Source organism: Oncorhynchus mykiss, chromosome 28, assembly GCF_057628025.1.
Source record: "Oncorhynchus mykiss isolate SJ-2025 chromosome 28, ASM5762802v1, whole genome shotgun sequence".
In the NCBI taxonomy this organism is placed as follows: Eukaryota; Metazoa; Chordata; class Actinopteri; order Salmoniformes; family Salmonidae; genus Oncorhynchus; species Oncorhynchus mykiss.
Window position 1 is genome coordinate 20652174 of NC_143049.1, and position 12587 is coordinate 20664760.

Genomic DNA, 12587 nt, shown 5'->3' on the forward strand with positions numbered 1-12587 from the left:
ACATATTTGAATCGGATATGCAAATAAATAGGATATTTTTATTACCCCCCTTTTCATGATATCCGATTGCGATCTTGTTTCATCGATGCAACTCCCCAACGGGCTTGGGAGAGGCGAAGGTCAAGTCAAACAATGCTCCTTAACACCCGCCTGCTTAACCCGGAAGCCAGTCGCACCAATGTGTCGGAGGAAACACCATTCAACTGACGACCTAAGTCAGCCTGCAGGCGCCCGGCCCACCATAAGGAGTCGCTAGAGCCGTGATGAGCCAAGTAAAGTCCCCCTGGCCAAACCCTCCCCTAACCCGGACGATGCTGGGCCAAATGTGTGCCGCCCTATGGGACTCCCAGTCACTATCAGTTGTACAGCCTGTGATCGAACCTGGGTCTGTAGTGATACCTCAAGCACTGCACTGCAGTGCCTTAGACCACTGCGCCACTCGGGAGGCCCCAAATAAATAGGATTTGAGTCACTTCAAACTGCCAATGTGAACGCGGCTTTAGAGACTTACCCAGAAAGACTCACATCTGTACTCACTGCCAATGGTGGTTCTACAAAGTATTGAGGTAATTCATTTTCAATAAAGTGACAAAAATATCTAAAACATGTTTTCACTTTGTCATTATGGGGTATTTTGTGTGCAGATGGGTGAGAAAAAATATATTTAATCCCTTTTGAATATAGGCTGTAACACAACAAAATGTGGAATAAGTCAAGGGGTGTGAATACTTTCTGAAGGCACTAATACCGGTGACTTTTTATGTATAAACCCACCTCATCCAATATAGTACCCCTGCACATTGAATAAGGTGCTGGCACTGACCTCTATATACTACTTGGCGTTCGTATACAGTATATTTCTTTAAATCTCATAGGAGAAGCTTGTGTTTTTTTATTTAATTTAAGTTTTTATCATATTTTCTATATTATTAGTGATGCGCCGATACCTATATCCGACATTTGTCTTGCCAAAAAACCATAGGCTTTTAAGCATTCTAGTACAGTTAAATAGTTAACACACACAGCGGTCTAAGGCACTGCATCTCAGTGCAAGAGGTTCGAATCCAGGCTGTATCACATCCGGCTGTGATTGGCAGTCCCATAGAGCGGCGCACAATTGGCCCAGCGTCGTACAGGCCGTCTTCGTAAATAAGAATTTGTTGAAGAACTGACTTGGCTAGTTAAATAAAGGTTACACACACACACACACACTCACACACCAAAACGTTATTTTGTTGGCATCTACGTATGTCCCCATTACCAGTAAAACATAATCAAAACCTATTTCGTTCACTTACTTGCTGTACTGTTTCGTTGTTCAGTCGTTTCATTCTCAACCAGGATTTCTATGGAACGGCGTTTGGGTCTTTGCACATCAAACAACGTTACTTGACATGTCAAACAACAATACTTGACACATCAAATAGTGATTGTTGACCAATCAGGACCTGAATATGACTGCACGTTACATAATCATTTAACGCATTCATTGATTGACATAGTTATTACACATTGATTACACTATCACTCGTATTTCATATGTCACAACGATTCATCAATGCATATGCTATGATGCTGGTAAGCAAGCATTTTGCTACACTCGCATTAACATCTGCTAACCATGTGTATGTGACCAATAACATTTGATTTGATAAAGTTTGCACACCTACAGTGTTGGTCGTAAAAAAAGCTAGCTAGCTCATGGATGCAAACAATTTTCTACCCCAAAAACATAGCAAAATGACAATCTAGGTGTCATCTAAAGAACCTTAATTTATAAGACAGTTCTTATTTGATTAATGGTGGTCGGACCCATCTATGTGAAGCTAGACACAATAAGGATTAGCCACAATAGTGGACTTTGAGGTTAGCCTTCAAAATAAAAGTATGGCCGGCCCGGTCGAGCCTCAGTAGCCAGATGAAGATAGCTGGCTGCTTATAACGTTAGCTCTGGGCAACAGGGTAAGTAGCTGGCTAGCTATTTATTTTCATGAATGAAAGTTTAATTTCAATAGGCTAACAACAAGTGGCAACCTAGCTAATACTTACTCACAAGGATTCCTAAATCATTGCTAAGAAAAATGAAAATGACTGCAGTTTCTACTGGTCATTGTTTTCAGGCTGGTTGTATTGGCGCTAGCTAGGTACCAAGCTAAAGCTAGCTAACCCAGAAGTTGCGGTTGAACACATTATGCTTCATTACCAACACAGTATTGTAAGCACACCATTCGTGGCCGGTGTTTGCTTGTTTGCAGACTTTTTTGAACAGCTTTGACAGTACTACTGTATATGTTTTGACACGCAAGAACCAAAAGGCATTCCATAGTATGTATGTCGTGAAGCTAATAGCAGTGACGCTATTACTGTGCAACATCTGAAAAACAGCGCACTTGGTAGTATGTAACAGTGCTCGACCAGTCAGCGAAAGCCAACATCATCCACGACAGAGAACGGTTGATTGTCAAGGGCAATGAATTCAATTATCTTGGCTTTAATGGATTTCGCCTTTGAGTTGTCTCGCTGAAATTTTCTTACCCTTTCAAATGACTGCTCGACTTATTGACTGCTCGATCCACACAGCAGACACTGTGGGCAAGGTTAGGAATGCTGTGTTGCACGTGTAGCGCAAAACTTTACATGGCGTCATTACTTCATATAGGTATGCACGGTAACTCTGACATCGTTTTTTAACATAGGCATTAAACTATATCGGGCCAATACTAATGTTGGCATTTTCAGCTAATATCGTCCGATTCTGATATGTTCACCGATATATCGTGCATATCTAATTATTATTATGAATATTATCATCATCATCATCACTGCATTGTTGGGAAAGAGCTCTCACGGTAAGAATTTCAATGTACTGTTTTACACCTGTTGTATCCTGTGCATGTGGCAAATAAACTTTGAAACTAGAAACTGCTGACCAATGGTCTGCTTTCAGACACTTTTGTACTTGGTATGGGGACAAGAAAACGATGCCTGATTATGCCTTTAATTTTTGCAATAGCAATTTAGCCTCTAGCACAGTGTTATTGTATGGGAGTGATCTAATACAGTTGAAGTCGGAAGTTTACATACAGCTAGGTTGGTGTCATAAAAACTAGTTTTTCAACCAATCCACACATTTCTTTTAAACAAACTATAGTTTTGGCAAGTCGGTTAGGACATCTACTTTGTGCATGACAAGTAATTTTTCCAACAATTGTTAACAGACAGATTATTTCACTTATAATTCACTGTATCACAATTCCTGTGGGTCAGAAGTTTATATACACTAAGTTGACTGACTTGAAACAGATTGGAAGATTCCAGAAAATTATGTCATGGCTTAAAATAGGCTAATTGACATAATTCTAGTCAATTGGAGGTGTAACTGTGGATGTATTTCAAGGCCTACCGTCAAACTCAGTGCCTCTTTGCTTGACATCATAGGAAAATCAAAAGAAATCAGCCAAGACCTCAGAAAAAAAATTATAGACCTCCACAAGTCTGGTTCGCCCTTGGAAGTAATTTCCAAATGCCTTAAGGTACCACATTCATCTGTACAAACAATAGTACGCAAGTATAAACACATTGGGACCACGCAGCCACTATACCGCTCAGGAAGGAGACGCGTTCTGTCTCCTTGAGATGAACGTACTTTGGTACAAAAAGTGCAAATCAATCCCAGAACAACAGCAAAGGACCTTGTGAAGATGCTGGAGGAAACAGGTACAAAAGTATCTATATCAACAGTAAAACGAGTCTTATATCGACATAACCTGAAAGGCCGCTCAGCAAGGAAGAAGACACTTCTCCAAAACCGCAATCAAAAAGCCAGACTACAGTTTGCAACTGTACGTGGGGACAAAGATCGTACTTTTTGGAGAAATGTCCTCTGGTCTGATGGCCATAATGACCATCGTTATGTTTGTAGGAAAAAAGTGGATGCTTGCAAGCCGAAGAACACCATCCCAACCGTGAAGCAAGGGGGTGGCAGCATCATGTTGTGGGGGTGCTTTGCTGTAGGAGGGATGGCATCATGAGGAATTTAAAATGATGTGGATATATTGAAGAAACATCTGAAGACATCAGTCAGGAAGTTAAAGCTTGGTTGCAAATGCATCTTCCAAATGGACAATGACCCCAAGCATACTTCCAAAGTTGTGGCAAAATGGCTTAAGGACAACAAAGTCAAGGTATTGGAGTGGCCATCACAAAGCCCTGACCTCAATCCTATAGAAAATGTGTGGGCAGAACTGAAAAACCGTGTGCGAGTAAGGAGGCCTACAAACCTGACTCAGTTACACCAGCTCTGTCAGGAGGAATGGGCCAAAATTCCCCCAACTGATTGTGGGAAGCTGTTTGACCCAAGTTAAACAATTTAAAGGCAATGTTACCAACCACTAATTGAGTGTATGTAAACTTCTGACCCACTGGGAATGTGATGAAAGTAAGAAATAAATCACTCTTTACTATTATTCAGACATTTCAAATACTTAAAATAAAGTGGTGATCCTAACTGACCTAAGAGAGGGAATTTTTACTCGGATTAAATGTCAGGAATTGTGTAAAACTGAGTTTAAATGTATTTGGCTAAGGTGTATGTAAACTTCCGACTTCAACTGTACATTCCATCTTTGCCTTGTTCAAATGTTTAAAGGATTATAGTGCAGTATCAGGATACAAATGAAAACAATGACAAAAGTGAAGTAATGCCGAATATAATATGGATCATGCTACTATTAGAAATCTTTTTTGACCTCTGAAATAGTCACAGGAATGTTTTAAGTACCTTAGTAACATGTAAGGAAAGAATGTTATACTTTTGTGAAAGATAATCATAGGACTATACTAGAGATAACTAAGATAGATATCAATAGATGGATGCACTGCTTCTTTCATAGATAGGCAGAGTCAATAGAAGAAAAAAATATATCCTCCCCAAATGATTATACCTATTTCAGTGCATTCCACTGAAGCTACCTGCAAATGTATTACAAAATGTAAATAAAGTAATATCTTGTTTTTAATGGCAGAAAAAAACTGCCTGTGTAAGCATTCCAACTCTTCAAGCTCCTTATCCCAAAGGAAGGCTTACACTTCCTAATTTTGAACTCTATTATCAAGCCACTCATTTCTGTCCTATACGGCCCCCGGTGGCTATCAATAGAACAGCAATACATTACATCTAACTTTGAAAGGGATCCCCTTTGTGGGACACCAAAATAATTTACAAAGAATCCCATCATTAAAAAATACTTTTAACTCATAGCAGAGAGCTCATAAACTGCTTGGATTCAATAACATACTTTAAAGATCAATTCCGTTAATGAACAATCCACTTATTCGAAAGGCAATTGCTAATAGAACAATACATTTATGGAACTCTAAAGGAATTTCTATTGTTGGGGACTTATATAAGGAAAATACATTCATATCATTTAAACAACTCAAAGACGAGCATGAGCTTCCTCAAACTAGTTTAAAAAATAAATACCTTTAGATATGGCACTGGGTAAAAGAAATGACCAAATACAATTTCCCTAATACTCCAGAGGAATCACTGCTCAAAAATTGTATCCATAGTACTAGGGCAACTCGAGGTCTGATCTCAAAGATGTATAACATACTCAATAATAATCTACCTACATATAATAACCTAAGATAGGTTGCATTTATGACTCAGTTGACTGGGATGACGTGATTGAAACCTCTCAGAGCTTCTTGATGGCAACCAAACATAGACAGATGCAATTCAATATATTGCACAGGACATATTTTACTGCATATAGACTGCATTGACTTGATAAGATAACTGACAAATATCCTAGATGTGAGATAAGTACTGGATATATTTGCCTATGTTATAGAGTTGTCCCTACCTATAGAATTTGTGGGAAAATATCAGTAAAATTACATCAGAGATATTAGAGACAGAACTTCAAAATTACACCAGGATGCGGGTGTTAGGGAATATAACCTTGTTAAATACAGTATCAGATAGCACAAACAAATATGCATTTCTTCATGCTGCTACAGCAGGTAAAAAGTACATCTTAACTAAATGGAAATCAGAACATGCTCCATCAACACGACAATGGTTGAAGGAGGTGATGTCATATTGTACCCCAGAGAAAATATCATGCTCTATCAGGAAAAGCTACTCTCAATTCAGGAAAATCTGGGGTCCTTTAATAGATTTTCTTCCTAACATTCAAAACGTTTCTGATTGAGTGGAAGTTATCTGCTGATTGATGTCTCCACCTATTTTTTTGATTACTACAAATGCCTTGCCTACTTGTTTAGGCTATCTTTTATAATGTACATTTTCTTCTTATAGAGTTTTATTTTATTTGAGTTATTTTAATTTTAATTACTTAGTCCTGTGGTTTGTCAGTTTTGTTTGCAAAATAAAAAATAAAATGTCCAATGGGGATCGTTATGTAAAAATGGAAGAGCCATATTGATTTTGTTTTGACTGATTTAGAATATAGAACAAGTGAGAAAGAGATGAGAAACTAGTATACTGCACATAGCCACATTTACATATAATTTAGCTACATGAACATCATAATAATTTATAATCCTTCTTTTAATACTTCTGTAAAAACTGTGTGGAAGTGGAGTGCTTAGATCTATTTAGAGATGTGCTATTTGTGCTTCTGTTGGGCCAACTGTGTCTTGAATGTGGAATTTCAGATTTGATGGGTTTAGCAGCAATCTTAGTGAACAACATCAGGAGAATAGTACACACACACACACACACACACACACACACACACACACACACACACACACACACACACACACACACACACACACACAGAAATAATTAAGGAACTCCAAAACTGGGAAATCTATGAAATTAAGAGGTTTATAAACAGGAAATAATGCCAGTCACTGATGGGTTTAAATGAAAAAAGCCTACTAAAGGAAGTAAGGCCACTACTGGTTTGCACTTACTTCTCTCTTCAAATCAAAAGAAAGTGGAGGGGGGGTAGGTCCTCTCCAGTGGGGTAACTAGGTGGACGAGGGGGAGGTTTAGGGGTACATTTTAAGAATTGCATACCTGCAAGAACTGGCATGAGCGCTCCTGCTGACAAGCCTCAGATTTCACTAGTGCTTTATGATCTAAATTTACTGAGGCCTTCTGGTAGACTTCGCGAGCCCTGCTCACCGTTAGACTGGACGACCACAAGCTCTTCTTCATGAGCTGGGCGTCCATGCTTATGGGGATATGGGAGGGGACACAGGTGTGTTTTACTACATCGTTATTACTGCGCGACGTTTTCATGGCGTGTTCGCTGATGGTGTTGTAGGCTTCCATGAAGTACTGTGACTGGGACTTGTCAGGGTGGCGGCCCATGGTCATGACTCCGGTGGGGCTGTGGAACAGGCTGTGGCTGTGGCAGACGTCTCGGTCATCCAGGAGGTCGTCTGAGCTCCAGTAGCCCGAGGTGGAGCTCCTTTGCTTTGGCTCTGCCGACTTGCAGCGCTCCCTGCTCTTGCTGCGTTTGCGGTGCTTCTGCGTGGGGGGCGTCTCACTCTCGGGGCTATTCCTGCTGCCATTGATGCTGCCCTGCTTGGAGTGCGTGTGTGGACCCTCCAGGGAGTGGGACTTGGCAAAGAGTTTCTGGACGGAGTGGACTAGGTGGCGGATGCGTCCGGGGCTGTCGCTGCGTTGCTCCAGAGCCGTCCTCTTGTACTGCAGCGTGTGGTACCCATCCCGCGTGAACGACGGCTGCCTCTCAAACTGGTCCAGCAGGTTGACTGGCAGGCGGACGTTGACGCCCTTGTTGGGGACCATGTTACCCACACCAACACCCACACCATAGGGCACCACAGGACACTCATCCTTCCCCATCCGATCCTTCAGCTCGTAGTGTGAGCTGCTGTAGTGTCGTCTGGGGAAGGTCCCATAGGGCACCACACTACTGTCTGAGGGGAAGGCAGCGTGGTTCCTCTGCTGGATGTGGCTCTGGACCTGGCCATAGTAGGGGTGGTCAGAGGGGTGGGACATGGGCATGTCCATTTGATTGATCAGGTAGGGCTTGCGATCAGGGTGGTGGCCATGGCCTAGGGCATCGTAGGAAGCAGGGTCATAGGTGACCACATGGTGGTGACTGCGGCTGCTTGATAGACCCTTCATGGTGTCTGTTCAGTCCACAGCCTGGGAACTGCTGCAGACGATTTTCTTGATAGGAGCTGTGAAGACAGGAGGGCAGAAACCACAACAAACTGTTAGAACAACTGGAAATCCAGACGGTAGACATTGTATGTTCCTTTTGTTTGTGCGCTTAGTGCTCTCAAAACAATCCACTCAGTAATAATAATTTTTCAAATCTACTCTAATAATAAGGTTAGGATTGCGTGGGGAGAGCTGAGATCCTAAAATCAGTATTTTCAACACACACAATGTTTTGTCTGTGAAGTATTCGTTTCTGAGAGGTTATTCAAACACTCACAAAACCAGAGGAGTATTGGGTTCCTAGCATAGAGAATGACAGACAAAGAGGACATGTCAAGGAGTAAAAAGCTTCACTTCAAGAATACTGTCACAGTTCAGCTTCGATTTCATAATTCTGCGACACTAGCTAGTTTTTCTGGGCCCATGGCTTAGACTGGCTAACTGGTACTTTGATGTGCTTGTCATTAGTGAATCTTCATGAATATCAATGGTGGAACAGCGGGAGCGGCATCCTATCCCCTGGTGATGTCTCATGGTAGATCATTACTCTACTCGAACCATATGGAGAAAGACCTTTTTCATTTTAGGGGTGGATAAAAATTTACAGAATTGGTAACTGGAGGAAAATGGGGGAGGGCTTGTTCAATTGCAGTCAAGGGGAGGCTTTAGTCTTTTTTGATCTTGTCCAGGGGAGGGTCATGTCATTTGTAATTGATAAAATTGATAAAATTCTGTGTTTTAGAATCAGTTGCTTATTAGGCTATACAGTGTGGGAAAAAAAAGTATTTGATCCCCTGCTGATTTTGTATGTTTGCCCACTGACAAAGAAATGATCAGTCTATAATTTTAATGGTAGGTTTATTTGAACAGTGAGAGAGAATAACAACAACAAAAATCCAGAAAAACGCATGTCAAAAATGTTATAAATTGATTTGCATTTTAATGAGGGAAATAAGTATTTGACCCCCTCTCAGTCAGAAAGATTTCTGGCTCCCAGGTGTCTTTTATACAGGTAACGAGCTGAGATTAGGAGCACACTCTTAAAGGGAGTGCTCCAAATCTCAGTTTGTTACCTGTATAAAAGACACCTGTCCACAGAAGCAATCAATCAATCAGATTCCAAACTCTCCACAATGGCCAAGACCAAAGAGCTCTCCAAGAATGTCAGGGACAAGATTGTAGACCTACACAAGGCTGGAATGGGCTACAAGACCATCGCCAAGCAGCTTGGTGAGAAGGTGACAACAGTTGGTGCGATTATTCGCAAATGGAAGAAACACAAAATAAATGTAAATCTCCCTCAGCCTGGGGCTCCATGCAAGATCTCACCTCGTGGAGTTGCAATGATCATGAGAACGGTGAGGAATCAGCCCAGAATTACACAGGATGATCTTGTCAATGTTCTCAAGTCACCAAGAAAACAATTGGTAACACACTACACCGTGAAGGACTGCATCAAAGGGATGATGGAGGGGGCCATGTACCGTCAAATCTTGGGAGAGAACCTCCTTCTCTCAGCCAGGGCATTGAAAATGGGTCGTGGATAGGTATTCCAGCATGACAATGACCCAAAACACACGGCCAAGGCAACAAAGGAGTGGCTCAAGAAGAAGCACATTAAGGTCCTGGAGTGGCCTAGCCAGTCTCCAGACTTTAATCCCATAGAAAATCTGTGGAGGGAGCTGAAGGTTCGAGTTGCCAAACGTCAGCCTCGAAACCTTAATGACTTGGAGAAGATCTGTGAAGAGGAGTGGGACAAAATCCCTCCTGAGATATGTGCAAACCTGGTGGCCAACTACAAGAAAGGTCTGACCTCTGTGATTGCCAACAAGGGTTTTGCCACCAAGTACTAAGTCATGTTTTGCAGAGGGGTCAAATACTTATTTCCCTCATTAAAATGCAAATCAGTTTATAACATGTCTGACATGCGTTTTTCTGGATTTTTTTGTTGTTATTCTGTCTCTCACTGTTTAAATAAACCTACCATTAATATTATAGACGGATCATTTCTTTGTCAGTGGGCAAACGTACAAAATCAGCAGGGGGTCAAATACTTTTTTCCATCACTGTATATCAATGTGTGCCTGATGGCCCTCTTGATCTCTGATTCTCCACTCGGCACACAATATCAAGTGTGCCTATAGGCTATGTAATTTGGTCTCAATCAAATGATCCATAGCCTATAGGCTATAAGCTACGAAGTGCATGCTGGGAGAAGCACAGAGCAAAGTTACATTTCTAAGATAGCTGCTGAGATGGTGTAAATAAAACTAGGCTACATTACACACCGCAATGAACATTACAACCCTGAGCCCCGACCTGCTCTGCCCTTGAGGATAAAAACCTTTTTTGTGTGCTGCCTAACCAGTGCTGTGCTGTGTAGGCCTACATTGGCAGTTCAGTAGGAGAGTCAAAGACTTCCTCCCCGCAACATTTCTTTCTATTAGGTCTTTCTTGCGGGCAGACTATGGCTGTTCTGAAAGAGCTGCAAAACCTGGACCCGTACAAATCAGCTGGGCTTGACAATCTGGACCCTCTATTTCTGAAACTATCCGCCACCATTGTCGCAACCCCTATTACCAGCCTGTTCAACCTCTCTTTCATATCGTCTGAGATCCCCAAGGATTGGAAAGCTGCCGCAGTCATCCCCCTCTTCAAAGGGGGAGACACCCTGGACCCAAACTGTTACAGACCTATATCCATCCTGCCCTGCCTATCTAAGGTCTTCGAAAGCCAAGTCAACAAACAGGTCACTGACCATCTCGAATCCCACTGTACCTTCTCCGCTGTGCAATCTGGTTTCCGAGCCGGTCACGGGTGCACCTCAGCCACACTCAAGGTACTAAACGATATCATAACCGCCATCGATAAAAGACAGTACTGTGCAGCCGTCTTCATCGACCTTGCCAAGGCTTTCGACTCTGTCAATCACCATATTCTTATCGGCAGACTCAGTAGCCTCGGTTTTTCGGATGACTGCCTTGCCTGGTTCACCAATTACTTTGCAGACAGAGTTCAGTGTGTCAAATCGGAGGGCATGCTGTCCGGTCCTCTGGCAGTCTCTATGGGGGTGCCACAGGGTTCAATTCTCGGGCCGACTCTTTTCTCTGTATACATCAATGATGTTGCTCTTGCTGCGGGCGATTCTGTGATCCACCTCTACGCAGACGACACCATTCTATATACTTTCGGCCCGTCATTGGACACTGTGCTATCTAACCTCCAAACAAGCTTCAATGCCATACAACACTCCTTCCGTGGCCTCCGACTGCTCTTAAACGCTAGTAAAACCAAATGCATGCTTTTCAACCGATCGCTGCCTGCACCCGCATGCCCGCCTAGCATCACCACCCTGGATGGTTCCGACCTAGAATATGTGGACATCTATAAGTACCTAGGTGTCTGGCTAGACTGCAAACTCTCCTTCCAGACTCATATCAAACATCTCCAATCGAAAATCAAATCAAGAGTCGGCTTTCTATTCCGCAACAAAGCCTCCTTCACTCACGCCGCCAAGCTTACCCTAGTAAAACTGACTATCCTACCGATCCTCGACTTCGGCGATGTCATCTACAAAATGGCTTCCAACACTCTACTCAGCAAACTGGATGCAGTCTATCACAGTGCCATCCGTTTCGTCACTAAAGCACCTTATACCACCCACCACTGCGACTTGTATGCGCTAGTCGGCTGGCCCTCGCTACATATTCGTCGCCAGACCCACTGGCTCCAGGTCATCTACAAGTCCATGCTAGGTAAAGCTCCGCCTTATCTCAGCTCACTGGTCACGATGGCAACACCCATCCGTAGCACGCGCTCCAGCAGGTGTATCTCACTGATCATCCCTAAAGCCAACACCTCATTTGGCCGCCTTTCGTTCCAGTACTCTGCTGCCTGTGACTGGAACGAATTGCAAAAATCGCTGAAGTTGGAGACTTTTATCTCCCTCACCAACTTCAAACATCTGCTATCTGAGCAGCTAACCGATCGCTGCAGCTGTACATAGTCTATTGGTAAATAGCCCACCCATTTTCACCTACCTCATCCCCATACTGTTTTTATTTATTTATTTTTCTGCTCTTTTGCACACCAATATCTCTACCTGCACATGACCATCTGATCATTTATCACTCCAGTGTTAATCTGCAAAATTGTAATTATTCGCCTACCTCATGCCTTTTGCACACATTGTATATAGACTCCCCCTTTGTTTTCTACTGTGTTATTGACTTGTTAATTGTTTACTCCATGTGTAACTCTGTGTTGTCTGCTCATACTGCTATGCTTTATCTTGGCCAGGTCGCAGTTGCAAATGAGAACTTGTTCTCAACTAGCCTACCTGGTTAAATAAAGGTGAAATAAAAAAATAAAAAATAAAACTAGCCTATAGCCTATGTTATTTTCAGTTTGA

The 12587-nt window shown here is 42.3% G+C and overlaps 1 protein-coding gene across 6 annotated transcripts in view; it reads right to left on the minus strand.

The window, feature by feature from the left end:
* Positions 1-12587, minus strand: part of LOC110508699 (disks large-associated protein 1-like) — a 120243-nt gene that overhangs the window by 32607 nt on the left and 75049 nt on the right. For all 6 annotated transcript variants that reach the window (XM_090225619.1, XM_036966553.2, XM_090225618.1 and 3 more), the window contains one exon: positions 7166-8193. In XM_090225619.1, the coding sequence (XP_090081745.1) occupies positions 7166-8137 (972 nt within the window). In that variant the 5' untranslated portion in view covers positions 8138-8193. The remainder of the gene's footprint in view (positions 1-7165; positions 8194-12587) is intronic.